This window comes from Balaenoptera musculus, chromosome 19 (genome assembly GCF_009873245.2).
Source record: "Balaenoptera musculus isolate JJ_BM4_2016_0621 chromosome 19, mBalMus1.pri.v3, whole genome shotgun sequence".
Lineage (NCBI taxonomy): Eukaryota > Metazoa > Chordata > Mammalia > Artiodactyla > Balaenopteridae > Balaenoptera > Balaenoptera musculus.
The window spans coordinates 1550226-1570472 of record NC_045803.1 but is presented as its reverse complement, the minus strand read 5'-3'; the positions used below and the strand labels follow the sequence as shown (position 1 = coordinate 1570472).

At 44.6% G+C, this 20247-nt stretch overlaps 2 protein-coding genes across 4 annotated transcripts; one reads left to right on the top strand and one right to left on the bottom strand.

Moving 5' to 3' along the window:
- Window positions 1–220: 220 nt before the first annotated feature.
- LOC118884690 (zinc finger protein 17-like) lies at window positions 221–11180 on the bottom strand. Of its 3 annotated transcripts, none has more exons than XM_036832469.1 (4): window positions 10944–11180; window positions 7753–7791; window positions 5834–5960; window positions 221–4500 (listed from the first exon to the last, which is right to left on the bottom strand). In XM_036832469.1, exons 1-4 carry the CDS (start codon window positions 10956–10958, stop codon window positions 2609–2611), a joined length of 2073 nt encoding a protein of 690 aa, XP_036688364.1. In that variant the 5' UTR covers window positions 10959–11180; the 3' UTR covers window positions 221–2608. The 3 variants fall into 3 exon arrangements, with proteins under 3 accessions (XP_036688364.1, XP_036688363.1, XP_036688365.1); XM_036832468.1 differs by lacking the exon at window positions 7753–7791 and adding an exon at window positions 6885–7014; XM_036832470.1 differs by lacking the exons at window positions 7753–7791; window positions 10944–11180 and adding an exon at window positions 5684–5747 and having other exon boundaries at window positions 5834–5845.
- A 3633-nt stretch (window positions 11181–14813) lies between these two features.
- On the top strand, window positions 14814–18157 carry LOC118885349 (zinc finger and SCAN domain-containing protein 5B-like). Its single transcript, XM_036833971.1, is given in 4 exon segments — window positions 14814–15197; window positions 15465–15617; window positions 16600–16750; window positions 17613–18157. Coding segments are annotated over 4 exon segments (1233 nt in total).
- Window positions 18158–20247: the final 2090 nt, after the last annotated feature.

The window sequence follows — 20247 nt, the reverse complement described above, 5'->3', positions numbered from 1 at the left end:
CCTCCGGTTCAGTAATAACCTCCTACACACAGCTTGAAATTGCCCACAGTTGGAGTATTCATACCAGGGAAATCGGCAAACACAACAATGAAGGGTCGGTTGGCTTTTTTATTAAGTGTCTAGGCTTAAAGTAATAGAAGTATCTTAATAATGAGTATACGTAGTAATAATGTTGTGAGTACAAATACCTATTCCACCCAGCAAAGTCACCAAAGAAAAGTCAAATTCCAACACATTTATTAACTTCTCAGTTACTAATAAGAAAACAAACATTTTGTCAAAGAAGACATACACTTGGCAAATGAACACAAAAATGTTCAACATCATGAATTGTTAGGGAAATGCAATCACACCACAGTGAGATATGTCTCCACGCTTTTAAAACAGGAAATATTCAAACTATTGACCGTACCAACCAAATACTGGTGAGGAACAGAGGGGAACTGGAATGTTCCCATACTGTCGATGGGAATGCATTTGGGTACAGTCATTCATTTTAGAATGAAACCATGTGTTCATATAAAGGATTTTATGTACGTTAATAGTAAGCTTATCTGTGAGAGACCAACTGGAAACCACAAAACGCCATCCTTTAACAGATGAATACCAGTGAAATAATGGTATATCCAAACAGTATATTATCATGAAAAAACCGAATGATTCACATCGGCAACTTAGATGATTCTCAAAGTAACTATGCATGGAGATAAAAAAAGACAAACACAAAAGTAAACATTCAGGCTCCAATGATATTAAAAGTCTAGAAAACACTAACTAATTGAATGGGAGAAAAGTCAGTCAATAGTAGTTGCCTGAAAGTCCCGGGAGAAATGTCAGAAAGTAGATATGGCAGTGACAGATGTTTGTTATGATGATGGTTCCGTGGCTTTACAAGTACTAAAACTTACCAAGCTGTGCATTTTAGGTATGTTCTGTTCAGTGCATACCAACTATACAGCTAATTAAATTTCAATAGAAATTGGCTTCACATAAAAACCTTAATCTCTTTGCTACATCTCCTTTTCAGTAGAACTCTGGCAACCTCACATTAACCCCATCACCTCCCCTTGCCCATGGGAGGGAATCTGTAGCAGTAGCAAAGAAGACTGGTGAGCAGTGAAAGTTGTTTCCACTTAAGTTATCCAGGAACTCTGCCTGGGTACTAAAATTCACATGCCTGGACTACACAACTTCCACTCTCATTCCCCATTGTTTTCACTGTGCAGCAATGGCCTTGAGATAAATTATTTGCAGATGCTGATTCCTAAAACCTTTACATTATTCAGTCTGACACTGACTGGGGGCTCAGGAGGAGAGGAACAGCTCTGGAACTCCTGAGAATTTCTTCAAAAACTTTATCCTAAACAGACACAGTCACTGGAACATTTGTGGATGAAACTTTAGAAAAGGCTCATCCCTTCTTGTTTGCTTGTCTCTCACTCCCTATTAATTCCATGAGTGTTTCTGTACGAAATATGGTTCCCACCTGATGCCTGTAATCTAACACTCAGGAACACCAGCCTACCACTTTGGGCACATATGGCACATGGTCTCTTTTCCAGCTGGACCTAGAGAATTTCTTCTCTTTAACAGTACTGGGGGCATGATGTGACATCCCATGTGAAAAAGAGAACCATTCATGCTGCTCCAAAAATCACTGGTGGGTCTCACAACTGTCCTCATCTCAGGTGACCTCGGGACCCACCAAAAATTCTGACATCCAGAACTCAACATTAGTCCCACAGAGCCCTGCAGTCTACCCTAGGAGGCCTTGGACAACAGATTGGACAGAAACTGGAGTGAAAACTATTCTCTGCCATGACACTATCCTCATTGAGGTATACGAAGTTTGGAACACTCACAAAACCAGTTCCTCATCATCCTGACAGTTCAATATGATTCTCAACACCAGTCTGACAGTGAACAAACCCCAAGATGAAAGGTGGCTTAAATAATAGTCTTCATTATGGTACAGAGCAGAGCAAACTGAGGCAAATAGTTCCCAAACAGAGTGACTTGGACCTTGAAAAACCTATCCTGAGCATGATATGAGACAATGCCACCAAAGAAGTTGAACCTCTGTGAGCCACCAGCAGAACCCAGACTGGATTCCCATGGTCAAAGCTGCTTTGGTCCTGACAGGACCAAAGAGAATGACAACACCCAAGTGCTCAGGCTATTCATGCATTTCTAAGGGGATAAGAGCGCACAAAGATCTACCTACCCTGATCACACTGAGGTGACTGGTGCCAAGAATGGGGATCTACCACTTGGGTGAGGTAAGAAACTCACAGTGACATAAAGTCAGAAAGTACAGCATAGCTCCTTAAAAGCTTCTTACGAACCTGGTACTCATAGGCAATCTGCACACTAGGGCTGTTTAGATGTATGGCATTCAGCTTCCAGCTGATGACTCCCTCACAGAGCCTATTCAGTATGATGTATTAACTAAGGAGACAGCTCATTCGCTGCTCTCATCTCATTTGAAAGCCTTTCTCCAGTATGAACTTTCTGGTGATGAAGGAGGATGAGGTTAGACCTTCAGCTGAAAGCTTTCTTACATTCACTGCACTCATAGGGTTCATCTGGGCTGTTAAGTTTCTGGTGCTCAGTCAGAGCAGACTTTGACAGAAAAATTTTCCACATTTGCTGTACTGGTGATGCCTTTCTGTAGCATGAACTTTTCGGTGTTGAGTAAGCTGGGAGTTTTGGCTGAAGAAATCTCCACATTTATTGCACTCGTGGTTTTTCTCCAATGGGAACTCTGGTGCTTAATAAGAGTAGAGCTTTGGCTAAAACGTTTCCCACATTCACTGCACTTATAAGCCTTTGCTCCAGTGTGAACTCTCTGGTGTGAAATGAGAGTAGAGTTTTGGCTAAAATGCTTCCCACATTCACTGCACTCATAAGTGTTTGCTATAGTGTGAATTCTCTGGTGGACTTTAAGGTGGGAGCTTTGCCTAAAGAACTTTCCACATTCACTACACTCATAAGGCCTTTCCCCAGTGTGAATTCTTCTATGTTTACTGAGGCTGGAAATGTACCTAAAGACTTTTCCACATTCACTGCACTCATAAGGCTTCTCTCCAGTGTGAATTCTCTGGTGCTGAACAAGCTTGCGTTTACAGCTGAAGGCTCTACTGCATTCTCCACATTCATAAGGCCTTTCTCCTGTGTGGACTCTCTGGTGCTGAACAAGTTTGCTTTTAGCGGTGAAGGTTTTCCCACATTCACTACACTCATAAGGCCTTTCCCCAGTGTGAATTCTTCTATGTTTAATGAGGCTGGAAATGTACCTAAAGACTTTTCCACATTCACTGCACTCATAAGGCCTCTCTCCAGTGTGAATTCTCTGGTGCTGAACAAGCATGCGTTTACAGCTGAAGGCTCTACTGCATTCTCCACATTCATAAGGCCTTTCTCCTGTGTGGACTCTCTGGTGCTGAACAAGTTTGCTTTTAGTGGTGAAGGTTTTCCCACATTCACTGCACTCATAAGGCTTGGCTCCAGTGTGAATTCTCTGGTGCACAATAAGTTGAGAGCTTTGGCTAAAGAACTTCCCACATTCTCTACACTCATAAGGCCTTTCCCCCGTGTGAATTCTTCTATGTTTAATGAGGCTGGAGTTGCATCTAAAGGCTTTACCACATTCACTGCACTTATAAGGCCTTTCTCCAGTGTGGATTCTCTGGTGCTTAAATAGTGTGGGTTTACGGGTGAAGGTTTTCCCACATTCACAGCACTCATAAGGCCTCTCTCCAGTGTGGACTCTCTGGTGCTGAGCAAGTCTGTATTTGCGGCAGAAGGCTTTCCCACATTCACTGCATTTGTAAGGCCTTTCTCCAGTGTGAATTCTCTGGTGCCGAACAAGTGTGTGTTTGTCGCTAAAAGCTTTCCCACATTCGCTGCATCCATAAGGCTTTTCTCTAGTGTGGACACTCCAGTGTTGAACAAGTATGTATTTATAGCCAAAGGCTTTCCCACATTCATCACATTCATAAGGCCTCTCTCCAGTGTGGACTCTCTGGTGCTGAGCAAGCCTGGACTTCCAGCAGAAGGCTTTTCCACATTCGTGGCATTTATACTGCCTTTGTCCATTGTGAGAGGCCTCCACACACTTGGTGTCCTTTTGTGGAGTGACCTGGTGCTGGAGAAGGCCAGAGGTACCAGGGAAATCCTTCCCAGGCTCCTGGCATGTGAAAGACTTCTTGTATGCATGGACTGTGTGGCTCTTCATAAAGGTCTTACCCACATCTCTTCTAAAGAGTTCCTCTCCACTGTGCTGGTGAAAGTTCACACCTGCCCCACACAGTTTCTGACCAGGGTTTGTGCCAAGGTCCTCAGCTAGATGCAAACCACCTTCTAAGTACAGGCAGAACCTCTGCCAGGGATAGGACTTCAGGGTGGACAGGTCTGTCTTTGAAGCATTTATTTGTGGCACTTCTACAGAAACTTTCTGCTCAGAAGGTGTCTCCTCATCCTCTGCTCTATGCCAACACCCTGAAAGCAGAGAAATGTGGGTGAACTTCATGTAAATTTTGGTAGAAGGATGCAGCCCCATTACAAATATGCATCTGACATAGAAACGAATAAATCCATGGGACTATTTTCAGGACAAGAGAGCTGGGGCAGGTTATGAAAGGACTGCTGTGCAGTATTGGGCCTCTACATGTCACAGAACATGGATGACTCACCAGGTTAAAGACACAGGATGGGGTGGAACACACAGAGGAGCTGGGGTCCACAACCCACTCCTCTGGGAACGGTTTTCACCAGGGCCTTGGCTGCTGGTGCCACATGTGCTGTGCTGTGTGGAAAGGTGTGTCCAGGCTCAGGAAAATCTGTCACTGAGTAGGTAGTGTTCAAGGACTATTTTAAGGATACGTGGAGAACTCATGACACATTAATGTAGGCCAATATTGGAGAGCACATCAGAGTGAGGATGGAGAAGACCAATAAAGAGTGGAAGACAGAGAGGTGAGGGATAATCCTGGGTTCGAATTCAGAGTTGAAATGACAGAAGGAGCAAAGTATCAAGAATGGGTAGGAAAGATAGAAATGAGGTACACAGTCACAGGCCTTGTCCCTAAAACACTGTGGGGCACAGGACGTGTTCCTGATATGATCTGAACCCAGCCATGATATCACTTCCTCCTCCTGATGCCAGTCACCAAGGTGGGTCCCACTTTGGGTCTCTCTAGCTGTGTCTGGAGTCATGTCCACTCTGTCATGTACCCAGGGTTCACCTCCCAGCTCCAGTTGGAAAACAACATGGGACCTAGAAAATGCAAGTCCTAAGGGAAAGACACGACAGGTGAGTGGTCAGTACTGGCCCAGGGGGACAACCAATCCCAAAACAACCTCAGGAAAGAAAAATAATATCACAAAAAAAATCTTTGAGGAGGGTCTCACAGCAACAGCCAAGTGGACCCCACAAACACTGACCACATTGAGTCCCAACAATTCCTGAAATAGTGAGGCCCCAGGAAATGTTAGCTAGAGGGCAGAGCCAGGAGTACAGTGGTGTATGGGTCTACAGAGTCAACTTAGCAGGGAGTGGCTGAGACTAATGGAACCCACTGAACTAATTCCAAGTCATTTGACCCAGAAAACCTTTGCTGAGAAAACTCCAGAGCATCTGGTATTGGGGATACTTCTGAAAGGAGATTGCATACACACTCACTCAGCCTTGGCACCCACAGCACAGCCGACAAGGAAGCAGTAATAGAGATGTGGTCACTGTCTAGCTGTGAAAAGAACAGAGTTGTCCTATGGAAAAAAGGGGAAAGGCAGAGACCTGCTCAGGATGCTGGGATAGGTGTGAGGGCCTTACCCAATGATGCAACAAGTGCAAAGGTCTCCAGGATCACATCACGGTACAGGAGTCTCTGGGCCTCATCAAGAAGCCTCCATTCCTCCTGGGAAAAGTACACAGCCACGTCCTCAAAGGTCACAGAGCCCTGTGATGACGGGGACAGATGTGTACATAAGCAGCCTCTCTCCCCAGGACCCCATAAGTACCCCTAACCCATACTCACTCTGGGTTCATCATCCTCCCCAGCTCCCTAACTTAAAGGGCAGTGGTACCCAAAAACTCTTCGTACTTCCTTGAGCACTAGACACAACTCTCAGCAACAACAGGCAGGTGGACAGATAGATGCCATCTAAGCTGTGGGCCTGGTATTCTGGGCCCCCTCCCTCTCCAGCGAGACAACAGCCTGAGAGTCCCCAGGATCACGTCTCCTAGACACAAACAAACTTGGGCTCATCGTCCTCTCTTAAACTCCTGGTATGAGGGCTCTGGGGCAATTTGGTCACACACCTTCCCCACATGCGTATTACTCACTGGCTAACTCCTCATACATCAGATCCCCATCACCGCCACCCGGCCCACAAAATTGGCATGTCTCCTGCCTCCTCACATACCCTTCTGCACACAGCATCAGAAAGTGCCTGCCAATGCAACAGGATCCCACTGTACCCCAACTCTCCACTGGCGGTTCCCCAGCCCTGTTCTGAAGGCTTCCCCACCAGGCCTTGTTCCTAACTTTAACTCGGTCAAAACATGCACATCTAAATACGCCTGGTCAGGTTCCACTTCTGTGTTCCTCACTATGTCTCTTCACCAATTGGAACCTTGTCCATATAACACCCATTCAAAATCCACACCCACTTGACACACCTTAGGTGAACTCATCTGACATTGTGACAGAAACTCCCCAAGTTCCACCACAAAAGGCTGGTGAGTGCATAGGAGGAGAAATAAGCACCAGCCTGACTTTGCTATTACTTCACCTCCATTACTGCTTTCCCTCTGCATTAATTTCGTGGCCACTCCCCCCACAAAAACCTGGGCCACCCGCTGGACTTTCCCTACCGCCTACCTTCCCGCTGATGTTCACTGCTTTTGTAGTTCTTTGTGACAGCCCAAGTCTCTTCCTTTGTCCCATAAGGGCATCCTGAAGCCTCCCCCAGCACTCTAGCGCTGCATGTTCAGCCGGTTGTTTCCTATACCTGGGAGTCAATGGAACATTTGAGACTCAACACAGCCAAAACCCAATTCCTAATATTCTCACTGAAAATGACTCCTACCACTGACTTCCCCATCCCAGTTCATGGCACATACCCCCTTCCAGATGCAAAGGGAAAAAAACTTTTGGAGTCATCTGTGAGCCCTCCACATCAAAGTATCTGGTCCACCTCTACTTAAGAAACAAATCCAGAAGCCAAGTATTTCCTACCTCCACATCTGTCACTCTCGTCCAGGCACAACAAATGTGCTTCTAGAGGATTACAAGAGCCTCCTTGATTATCTCCTTGTCTTCCTCTCCCCAAGTCTGCTGTGCACACCGCAGCCAGGGGTAGCCTCTTAAAACCTAAGTCACATCACTTTTCCCCTCTGTTCCAAAAATTCCGTATCTGCCATCATTCTCAGAACAAAAACCCAACTTCTCAGGCTACCATTCTATGCCTGACTCTGGCCCCCTTGTTCTCTGTTCTCACCAGACATTAACAGAGACCTACGAGTCCTAAAACACTCCCATCTCAATCTCATCCTCAAACATTTGTACGTACTACCCCCATACCTGAGACAACCTTTCACATCTCAGTCCATTGACTGCCAAAATGGGAATCTGTCCATATAACCTCTGGCCTGGACTTGGAAACCTGGGCTGAGGGTTTCTCTAGGGTCTACAGCCACCAAGTCCAGGAAGAGTGACAGCAAAATACTTCCAGGACACCTACACTCACCGGTGCAGAGTTCATAAGTGGTTCTGTTGAACGTGGAACCTGTGGGAAGACCAGGGCCATGTAATATTAATTCCCATCAGCAACATAGACAAAAAAGAAGATTAATGAGTGAAACATTTAATATTTCAGGCAAAGACAAATACTTAAGGGAAAAACAAAGCATGTAAAAGAGGGCAGAAAGTATTTTGGAGTTGTGCCATAAAATCATGAGGATATCTTGAGAAAAGGCTTTCCAGAAGTGGAAAACACAAGTGCAGAGACTCTCTGTCAGAGTCACGTCTGGCGTGTTTGACTACCATCTATGAGGACAGTGTGACTGCAGCCCAATGAGAAAAAAGAATACAGGATCATGTTGGCAAAGAAATGGTTGTGTCAGGATATATAACACTATTAGAGCCCTAAGCCACAAATACCAAATTAAGTCTCATTTCACGTACAGCTCTGTTTCTGACACTTGCATTTGATTCCCTTATTCTGCCTCTCCCTTGCCAATAACACATTTTTCTCTTCTTGTGGATTGTAGTTGGCCATAACAGCTGACCAGGAGTTTTTATACTTCCTTTTCAAATTTTACTTTGGTTATGTTAAAAATTGTTTTGTATAAAATTCCAACTTACATAATCCATAGATTAAGTTCTGATTTGAATTATTATAACATTATATAATAGGATTCAAGAACATGTACTTTTTTCATTTATTCATATTCTTTGATATATCCATGTTTTTTTTCCCACAAATGTTCAGAGATTATTTGTAACTTCCTAAATGCTTTTTTCGCATGTGATAGAGAATGGAACTACCATTTACTGGCTTCACATCCAAACTGAATCTGTGATAAAGGGGTTGTTGCTAGAATCAGAGTAAAAGTGCTTGCCCTTCAGCAGTTTGGGATAACTGGTTGTCATTTCTGATACTTTAAACTTAAGAGAGGGGAATTCCCTGGCAAACCAGTGATTAGGACTCCGTGCTTTCACTGCCAAGGACACGGGTTTGATCCCTGGTCTGGGAAGTAAGATCCCGCAAGCAGCATGGTGGGGAAAAAAGTAAAGTAAAAGTAAAGTAAAATAAAATAATCTTAAGACAAAGGAAACAAGCTGTAGGACCTGACCTCTATTCCATCCTCTATGGAAATATCTTCTTGCTTTCTAAACGCCTTGAAAGGGATTCGAAGCCTTATAACTTATTACCCTTACAATGATTCATTTCGTCCCCCTTCAAACAAGTATTTTAACAAGATATTTCTTAATCATTTTCTTTTCCAATACCACCAGAGTAAGAAAACTTAACAATAAAATAAATATTATTATAAGAGTACAATCACTGAAAAAGCACAAACTTTCTAAGTGGACGTACACTGTAAAACTGTAAGTTTACCTAATACATAATAAGTATGTATCAAAATGTAACTATGGGGGACTTCCCTGGTGGTCCAGTGGGTAAAGCGCTCCCAATGCAGGGGGCCCAGGTTTGATCCCTGGTCGAGGAACTAGATCCCACATGCGTGCTGCAACTAAGAGTTCACATGCCACAACTTAGAATTCTGCATGTCGCAACTAAGGAGTCCACATGCCACAACTAACAGTCCACATGCCACAAGGAAGAGTCCACATGTCGCAATGAAGATCCCGCGTGCCGCAACTAAGACCCAGTGCAACCAAAATAAATAAACAAAATATTCCTTTTTAAAATGTAACTATGGAATAGATTAAGTAGAATCATCTCATTCAAAGACCTAAGTTAAAATTAGTAACATGGAGCAAAACAAGATCAAAAAGTGGAAATGTTCATTTAAATACAATAATAATTTTAACATATACCCTAGACAACTGTATGCTTGATATACCCCAGAAGCAGGTATGACTATAGTAGCAATATTTATCAATACAGAAAGCACACACCATTGTAAAGCAATTATACTCCAATAAAGATTTTTTTAAAAAAAATACAGAAAGCAGACCAAAAAACAAAGCAAAACAAAACCAAAACAAAAAACAAAAAAAGTCTTCAACAGCAGAATTTAAAAGGAAATTTTACTCATATATTCATACTAAAGAATACTGTACACACACACAAAAATTAACAGACAGCTATGAAAAACATGAGTAAAGTCACGCCATGTTGTGCAAATGAAGGAAAACACATCATAATATTTACCTGATACCATTCATAAAAAGTTTTAAAACAACTGAGCGAAGGTTAACTGCAGTCGTGGAATAATTTCCACGTAGTTGGTGAAATTATCAAGAATAGCAAGGGCTTCCCTGGTGGCGCAGTGGTTAAGAATCCGCCTGCCAATGCAGGGGACAGGATTCGAGCCCTGGTCCAGGAAGATCCCACATGCTGCGGAGCAACTAAGCCCGTATGCTACAACTACTGAAGCCCGCGCACCTAGAGCCCGTGCTCCGCAACGAGAAGCCACCCAATGAGAAGCCCGCGCACCTCAACAAAAAGTAGGCCCCGCTCGCCGCAACTAGAGAAAGCCCGCGTGCAACAACGAAGACCCAACACAGCCAAAAATAAATTAAAAAAAAAGAATAGCAAGAAGGCGGCTTCCCTAGCATTGCAGTGGTTAAGAATCCGCCTGCCAACGCAGGGGACACAGGTTCAAGCCCTGGTCCGAGAAGATCCCACATGCCACGGAGCAACTAAGCCTGTGCGCCACAACTACTGAGCCCGCAGGCCACAACTACTGAAGCCCACGTGCCTAGAGCCCGTGCTCCACAACAAGAGAAGCCACCGCAATGAGAAGCCCGCGCACCGCAACGAAGAGCAGCCCCCATCTCTCCAACTAGAGAAAGCCCGCGCGCAGCAACAAAGACCCCATGCAGCCAAAAATAAATAAATTTTTTAAAAAGAAAAGCTTACTTAAAACATCAGACAATATCTTAACTTTTGGGGGATGGGGATAATCGTTTTGAAGGACCCCACTGGCGGCTTCTGAGGTCCTATTTATACCGCATTTCTTGACTTGAGCAGTGACCGAATATCAATTTTAGAGCTGCTTATTCAACTACACTGGGAAGTTCTCTGCAATTTTTTTCTACACGGGTAATATTTCAATATTCAGAAAGCCAAGGTTTGGCGGGACAAATAAATATAAATATAGGACACTTGTAAGAGAATATTGCTAAGAACAAAAATACTGCAGAATAAGAAGAGTTGGCTGAGGGCCCGGGGGGCGCAGCATTTACCTGAATCGGATCCATCAGCGCGGCCCCTTCAGCACAGTTTGTGGGCGAAGCAGGGGCCCAGGACCGGCGGCCCCTATCCCGGCCCCGAGACAGAGTCAAGGTGGATGGCGCCCACACCGAGCCTCAGACCCGCCTCAGAGCAGAAAGCACAGCGCCCTCCAGGCTCCCTGACCTCGCACCGGCCCAGGGTTGCGAAACTCACCACCGGTGAACAGGCCCAAGTTTACAAAATGTCGCCCGCCGTCCACGCCGGAAAACCCGCCCAGACGCGGTCCTCTAGGTCGACGCTCAGGAGCAGTGCCTTCCGGGTAATGTAGTTCACAGCGCTCCAGGCCCTAGCAAGGGGCGGTGCTCCCCGCCTCCGGAAAAGTTCCGCCTCACCCAGAGGGTGACTGGGAAGGAGTGTCTAGTCTCTGAGTACCAGGGCGGGGTTTCACGCTTCTTAAAGGGGACGCACCCAGATTTGCGTGGAATGTAGTCTGTGCTGATCACAGAGAGGTACAGAGACATAATATTTCAGATGTTCCCCGAACCTACAAAACCAAGTGGGCACATGATACCAGGGTGTTGCTCAGACACAAAGTGCATCCAGACATAGTTGAGGTCTAATAAACAGTGTCTTATTGCTCTTCCAATACATACAGGCTGAAGCTTTAGACTCAAGAGTTTCACTGTGCTTGGTCAGGGTCACGCGAGCGAAGACTCCAGACAGGGCCATGACGGGCAAGACAGAGAAGGGATGTGGGGCGGCCAAAAGCAGGTGGACCATGTGCTGTGTCTCTGGTTCCCTCACAAAAAACGTAGAGCCAGTGACGGTGTCCCATCCAGTGATCGATACATATTTCTTACTCCACATTTTGATATGTGTTCAGTTCTTTTTTATTTACTTATTTATTATATAAATTTATTTATTTATTTATTTATGGCTGTCTTGGGTCTTCGTTGCTGTGCGCGGGCTTTCTCTAGTTGCGGTGAGTGGGGGCTACTCTTCATTGCGGTGCTCGGGCTTCTCATTGTCGTGGCCTCTCTTGTTGCAGAGCACGGGCTCTATGTGCGCAGGCTTCAGTAGTTGTGGCGCATGGGCTTAGTTGCTCCGCAGCATGTGTCGTGGCCTCTCTTGTTGCAGAGCACGGGCTCTATGTGCGCAGGCTTCAGTAGTTGTGGCGCATGGGCTTAGTTGCTCCGCAGCATGTGGGATCTTCCCGGACCAGGACTTGAACCCGTGTCCCTTGCATTGGCAGGCGGATTCTTAACCACTTCGCCACCAGGGAAGCCCCAGTTCTTTTTTAGAAGCCAAGCTCTACCTGACTGAAAAGAAGAGTGACTTACCACTTGCTGCTTTCTGCCTAGAGTGTGACTCTATGGTCACAGTCATACTTTATTTGGAAAGGGGGAATCTGAACCCAGAGATAAAGGACTGGATTACATGATCCACTTTCCTTGCTGGGGAGTCAATATAATTTCACCTGCAATTGCAGTGACAATGCATGGAGACTTGAGATTATCTCAGAAAAATATCTGTGAAATGTTGAAAGTGCTGATATCAACCATAATTTTAGTTATTCAGAAGTGGTTGCTGAAATAGCTCTTGGCCATGTGAACAAGGTTAGGATCTCAGTGAAGACTGAAGGAACACTGAAGTCTGAGAAGTGATGGAATGAAGCAGAGCACGTAATTACACAGGAAACTTGGCTAGCCTGTGGAAATGGCTTTCTAAATTGCGATTCATTATATATTTAAATCTTTTTTTTTTTTTTTTAGTACAGCCTGAGGGGACATGCAAAGACAGCAGATAGCTTTGCCAGAAAGCTAAAAACAAACAGGTATCTGTCCCATCATATTTATTCCCTCCTTAACCAACACTCATTAAGTGCCTATCCCATTCCAGGTACTATTTTGGCTGCATGGGACACATCAATATCCAAAATGTCAAGGATGCCTGCCCTCATGAGTCTGACGTTCCAGTCAAAGGAGATGGAGAGTAAAAACTAATGACAACATAGTCAATTACATACTTTTATGTGTTATGAGTGTTAACCAAAATTTCAGAAACAAAGGCCTGAATGAAAGAAAGAAGCATGTATTTGGGGCTTGTTACGACTGCAGCTGGGAGACACAGATTCGAGAAGCACTTGAATTGAGTTCCCCTGGACTACAAAATGGAGGAAGGTTATAAAGGCAAAAAACGGAAGGCCACAGTTAGTTCCATAAGTTGTTTGTCAAGAATTACAATTGGAGCAGTCAAGATGTAAGGGTGTTTGTAAAGCAAGCATTGGTTGGAATTGGAAATGGCTTTAGAATTACAAGGGGGAATATTGAAACCACAGGGTTGTAGCTAGAAGATGTTTTAAAAACGTTTAGTATCTGTTATCAAACTGAACTTGGGTCTAATCACCTACTTTCTTCTTTTTAATTTTTATTTTATACTGAAGTATAGTTATTTACAAAGTTATTGTAACAGTTGGTTGTCTGTTTTATATATAGTAGTGTGTATAATCCCAAACTCCTAATTTATCCCTCCCCACCATATTTCTCCTTTGGTAACCATAAGTTTGTTTTCTATGTCTGTGAGTCTGTTTCTGTTTTGTAAATAAGTTGACTTGAATCATTTTTTAGATTCCACAAATATCATATTATATTTGTCTTTCTCTGACTTCATTTAGGATGATAATATCTAGGTCCATCCATGTTGCTGCAAATAGCATTACTTCATTCTTTTTTTCTATCTGAATAATATTTCATTGTGTATATATACCACATCTCCTTTACCCATTAATCTGTTGATAGACATTTAGGTTGCTTCCATGTCTTGACTATTGTACATAGTGCTGCAATGAACATTGTGGTGCATGTATCATTTCCAATTATTATTTTCTCTGGAATTATGCCCAGGAATGGGATTGCTGGATCATATGGTAGCTCTAGTTTTAATTTTTTGTGGAACATCCACACTCTTCTCCATAGTGGCTGTGAGCCATGTTATATTCCTACCAACAGTGTAGGAGGGTTCCTTTTCCTCCAGCACCCTCCAAACCATATGGAGGCCTCTTGAATAAATCAAGGTTTCTCCTGTTGGAGTTTTCATGGGAAATTGAATCTACCCGGATTATCTAAAATGGTTCCTTCCATGACCTTTATCAAGTCACTGGGATGATTAGGTTATGGGAATGCACCCCTGGAATTTCCCCCAGCTCTATATAGAGACATTTCAGCTCCAGACACACTTTGAGAGCCAGTCCCCGACCTGAGCAGACTGAAGGCAAGAGGGCTCGAAGGGGTAAGTGACAAGCGGGAATGTCTAAAGAGAGTGATTAGAAATCAGGACAGATGGAGGCGGGCTTCAGAAAGCTTTGGCTTCCTATTCACCCTGCATTAGCTCAGAGACCTTGTGAAAGCAATGGATCTCCCTCAAACCCCACATTAACTATGGTTGATTGTTGAACTGTTCTGTGAGATGAGAAGAATGTTTCCACACACGTTGGTGTGGTGTGGTGTGGTTCATTTTTTCAGCAAGGGTTCTGAACCGCGGCCCTATAGACATTTTTGACCAGATAGTTTTTTGTTTTCCTACAAAGGTGGATGTCAGAAGAATAACAGAATGGATTATAGTTCCCGGTATCAAATATTGAAACAGTGGGGGAGTGGTGTCCAGTACTGGGATGAGGGATGTAGGAGAGATGGAAGGGTGGAATAAAGTGAAAGACATCAGGTTCATTCTTTTTGTTTGTTTGTTTGTTTTTGTCCCCAGCCTTCTGAACGTGACTCTTTTGCAGAGGAAAAGCAGAGGAAATCCCTTTCCATAGGGGTCAACTGGGCACCAGCTTCTAGAAGCGTTTGCTCAGAGTCCTATTGGAAAATTCCTCCATCAATATGGCTGAGGACCAGACATTTTTCCAGGGTCACGGAAAACTCCCCAAAGGCCCTAGATCAGAGTCACCAGTGTCTGTGCCATGCCAACACACACTTATGGAAAAGCCAGACTGTGACTGGGAGACGTGGCACATTCGCTTCAGAACATTTAGCAGCTCGGAGGAATCCGACCCCGTCCAGGATCTGAGGAGACTCTGTGAGCTCTGCCATCAGTGGCTGAGGCCAGATCTTCACACAAAGGAGCAGATGATGGACAAGCTAGTGCTGGAGCAGTTTATGATCTGCATGCTGCTGGAGTGCCAGGTCTTAGTCAAGGAGAGTGGAGTGCAGAGTTGCAAAGACATGGAGGACATGCTAAGAAGTAATCAGAAACCCAAGAAATGGGTGAGTGGGACCCTTGTGATTGGTATGGGAAAGGGAGAGGTGGGGTGGGATCTGCAAGCTGGGGATTGAACAAGATAGGACCTGAGTGATTGACTCTAAATCAGTGATTCCCAAATGGCTGAGAGTTTGTATTGGGCATCGTTGAGAGATATTGATCTTTTAAACAACAAAAAAGTACGCTTGTGTGGTATGATGTCATCGGATGCCTTGAGAGCTACTTTCCAGGTCTTATAGGAGACCGATCTCAATTTAGTTTTTCCCTCACAGACTACAGTTCGCATACAAGGAGATGAATATCTTGTGCGAAGCTTGGATATTGAGACGTTTGAAGTTGAGCTCAGTGACACCAACGATGAGAAAGACCTACCCAGGGATCCCCAATCCCTTGTTAGTGAGATACCTCCAAAGAATGGCCAGCAGGTAAGCCAAGAGCTGCAGAATCCGGCAAGAGCCAAGGAACTGTCAAGAGGGCAGGTGAGTGTGTGATGCGCCGATCCCTAGAGAGAGTCTGGGAGAAGGTAAAAGAGGTTCCGATGGGCGTGGCTGCTAGAGTAATTGGTAGATTTGGCAAAGGACACAAATGGACCCATTGACTCCATGAATTCCCATGGATGCATTTGGTTCCTAGACATTTTCAAGACAGTGTGAGAATGAAGACTCATCCATCTTTGTCCCTCCGCCATGAAAGCTTGTGGCCATAAGCGTGAGGAGAAAGAAATCCTGTCTCAATGGGATGGTGCTGGGTCAATTTGTCACGGGTGAATGCTTTGACAGCTGTTTCCCCATGGTCGTTTTCCTCAGAGACACTTCATATTTTGGAATATTGTCAATCCCTTGAGTTGAATGAGGAGTTCCCAACTGGAGTGGTTTTACCTCTCAGAAGATATTGGAGAATGTCTGGAGACAGTTGATTTGTCCAAATGGGGATGGGGGTGGGGGATGCTATTGTTTTCTAGTGAGTAGAGACCAGGGATTTGCTGCTCATCATCATACAATTCACAGGACAACTCTCATCATAAAGACAAATCTAGGCAATGTATCAAAATGTGCTGAAGTCGGGAGACCTGGACCTAGAGTCCTTTGCTCCAGAGTCAGGGGCAGAGAGAATCTGCGATGACTTGGAGAGACGTATGTGTAGTGAATTCACAGTGCCAACTGTGATATCCGGACTTGATTGCAAGATGTGGTCAGTATAGATTAAGGACAGACTTGGGAATTAGGAGACAATTATCAATCGGGGTGTTAGCGTGGCCCAGAAGAAGTCAGGGTATATCCCCCAAACTGATATTTGGAAAGTTGGAGTCTTAGACTAGGATATGAGGGGGATGAGGGAAGAGGAGACAGAGCTTTCTATGGGCTAAGATGGATGAGTTATTGACTCTGCTTGGTTGCCCATTGACAGGACCAGAAAAGTCTCCTGCCAGAGATCATTCCTGAAACAGGTGAACTAGAGGGTCTGACACCCAAGGAAAACTTGGAGAAGGACCTGATGGAATACATGGAAGAGACAAGAACCCGTCAGTCTCAAGAGCTTGAACTTCCAAAGCGTCGTGGTGAGTATAAAAACTTGAAATCCAGAGGAGTTAGTGACTCGCTTCCAATGGTGGCACGGAGCTGGGTACCCAGCATTACCATTCCTTGTGGGGGGCAGTGGGGAGCTGGTTCTCTAATGCCAAACTTCTCCATCATCACCTTTCCAGAGTGTTTCATAATCTAGACTCTTAGGTATTTTGGTTGATGGGAAGTCCTCAGCCAACATCAGTGCTGGGTTCCAGTGAGGTTGGCACCACGGAAAATGCTCCTTGTTAAATGTTGTGTGCTGAATCTCTTCTTTCAGCACATTCTGGGAGGGTAGAGGGCGGCAAGAATCCCCAAGAAGGAACTGATATTTCAAATGTGGATGCTGAATGTTTTCGTCTTGTGTTCCAGAGGGAGAAGTTTCGACTAAGAGTGGATACAGAAGAGGTTCTCCAAGGGGTCTCAGACGTTTCAAAAGGAAACTGGCCAACATTCCCAGTTCCCAAGAAGTGCATCAAGAAGGAGCCACAGGGACTTTCCTGGTGGTGCAGTGGTTAAGAATCTGCCTGCCTGTGCAGCGGACACGGGTTCGAGCCCTGGTCCGGGAAGATCCCACATGCTGTGGAGCAACTAAGCCCGTGCACCACAACTACTGAGGCTGCGCTCTAGAGCCTGCGAGCCACAACTACAGAGCCCGTGTGCCACAACTACTGAAGCCTGTGCGCCTAGAGCCCGTGCTCCTCAACAAGAGAAGCCACCTCAATGAGAAGCCCACGCACCGCAACGAAGAGCAGCCCCCACTCACCACAACTAGAGAAAGCCCGCGCACAGCAACGAAGACCCAACGCAGCCAAAAATAAATAAATAAATAAATAAATTTATTAAAAAAAAAAAAAGAAGAAGAAGGAGCCACATCTTTGGACAAAGGACATTTCTCAGGACAATTTGGGTCCCATTCTGTTGTTTCACCTAGCACAGTGGGACCAACCAGTCCTCCTGAGGGAAAAGAAGCCAAGGGACGGGCACCCTATTAATGTAGGGTATGCAAGAAGAGATTTCCTTATCAATCTCAGGTTATCCTTCACCAGAGGACACACACAGGAGAGAGACCCTTTCGATGCAGTATCTGTGCCGAAGGGTCCATGCAGTCTTCCGACCTGTGAACTCACAAGCGTATCCACACAGGCGAGAAGCCATACTGCTGTGATCTCTGCCCCAAGAAGTTAACCCACAACTCCACGCTGCGTGCTCACAAGAGGACCCACACCAAGGAGAAGCCTTTCCGATATGAGCACTGCGACAAAGCCTTCAGCCACAGATGGAACCTCAAGGTTCACCAATGCACCCACTCTGGGCTCAAACCGTACATGTGCCCCGAGTGTCACAGCGCCTTCCGTCAGCTAGGAAGTTTCAAACGCCACCAGAAAACACATTCAGAATGACTCACCCAGGGGTTTCCCTGGTGGCTCAGTGGTTAAGAATCCGCCTGCCAATGCAGAGGACACGGGTTCGAGCCCTGGTCCGGGAAGATCCCACATGCTGTGGAGCAACTAAGCCCGTGCGCCACAACTACTGAGTCTGCGCTCTAGAGCCCGCGAGCCACAACTACTGAGCCCACGTGCCACAATTACTGAAGCCCGCACGCCTAGAGCCCGTGCTCCACAACAAGAGAAGCCACTGCAATGAGAAGCCCACACACCGCAACGAAGAGTAGCCCCCGCTTGCCACAACTAGAGAAAGCCCGGGCGCAGCAACGAAGACCCAACACAGCCAAAAATAAATTAAAAAAAAAAAAAAAAAGACTCACCCAGGACTCTGCCCTCAGGTCCAAGTCCCTTCTGCTCCAAGAAGGAAATTCAGGATGATTTGTCACTTCTGAGATACAAAGGATGGATGACATGTGAAGAACTTAGGAGGATCCTTGGGTGATGACTCATTTTCCCTTTGGCTTTTGTTTTCTACTTTATATAGCCTATTTTCTTATAAGTTTTTGCTTTGTGTTGTTCTTTTTCTTCCAGTGAATGCATGTCTCATTGGCTTTTAGTACTTCAGCATGAAACTGAGGCTACTGCTGATTGTCTTCATGTTAGGCGTGATTTGTAAAATAGGATGCTCCAGGTAGGGCGGCCAGATTAAACATAGGATAACCAGTGAAATTTAAATTTCAAATAAACAAATACATTTCTGTCAAAGAGTGTTCTGTGTATTTCCTTCTCCAAGATTTTCTACATGGAGTAGATAATAGCTGTGTTTTTGTCTATGTGGTCTTTATTTCGTTGAGATTTGTACCCTCTATACTTGTTCGCGTATTGCTTCCTTAGGTATTCAGAAAAAGGAAGGTTTCCTAAATTGATAGGCGTCATTCTTTTTCCCCACTGGTGTACAACCTCTGGTTTTCTAAATGCCTACTCCTAAATAGGTTCTTCTCACACTTTAGCTCATCAGCTGATTTTAGACAAAAAGTCTTTTAAGACTTATTTCATGAAAAAAGGAAAAAAAGATTAGGTAACCCAATTCGGTTACAACTATCAGATCTCAATTCTCTGACTCCCTCAAACTCTCCAGGCAATGAGAAAAAATTCCCTAGATCAGGAAAACCAATCTGTTTCCCCCGAAAATGCAACCCATAAAGTCTAAAATAGATAAAATACAATAAAGAAAATCTACTACCAAACCAATGTGGAGACCTCTTTAATAAATCATGGTTTCTCCTATTGGAGTTTCCATGGGAAACTGAATCTATTTGGATTCTCTAAAATAGTTCCTTCCATGACATTTATCCAATCACTGTGCTGATTGGGTAACAGGCAGTGACCCCTGGAATTTTCCCTAGCTCTGTGTAAATAGAGACATTTTAGCTCCAAACACACTTTGAGAGCCAATCCCCGACGTTTTATTTTTAACTTCTTATTTTATATTGGGGTACAGTTCATTAACAATGTTGTGTTAGTTTCAGGTGTACAGTAAAGTGATTCAGTATACATATACGTGTATCTACTCTTTTTCAAATTCGTTTCCCAATTAGGCTGTTACAGAATTTTGAGCAGAGTTCCCTGTGCTATACAGTAAGTCCTTGTTGGTTTTCCATTTTAAATATACCAGTGTGTACATGTCAGTCCCAAACTCCCTGTCTGTCCCCCCTGCCTGCCCTTCCCACTGGTAACCATAAGTTCATTCTCTAAGTCTGTGAGTCTGTTTCTGTTCGTGAATAAGTTCGTTCGTATCATTTCTTATATTTCGCATATAAGTGATATCATACGATATTTGTCTTTGTCTGACTTACTTCACTCAGTATGACAATTTCTAGGTCCATCCACGTTGCTGCAAATGGCGTCGTTTCATTCTTTTTAATGGCTGAGTAATATTCCATTGTATATATGTACCACATCCACATCTTCTTTATCCATTCTTCTGTCAATGGACATTTAGGTTGCTTCCATGTCTTGGCTATTGTAAAGAGCACTGCAATGGACATTTGGGTGCATGTATCCTTTTGGACCATGTTTTTCTCCAGGTATATACCCAGGAGTGG

Bases quoted from the DNA above. Each gene is read 5' to 3' on its own strand.
- LOC118884690 (XM_036832468.1), bottom strand. From the start codon at position 6,950: ATGGGACAAAGGAAGAGACTTGGGCTGTCACAAAGAACTACAAAAGCA. The intron at 5,961-6,884 runs GTAGGCGGTAGG...CCGTCATCACAG, and splicing joins CAGTGAACATCAGCGGGAAG to GGCTCTGTGACCTTTGAGGA. The intron at 4,501-5,833 runs GTAAGGCCCTCA...CTCTGCTTTCAG, and splicing joins TGCACTTGTTGCATCATTGG to GGTGTTGGCATAGAGCAGAG.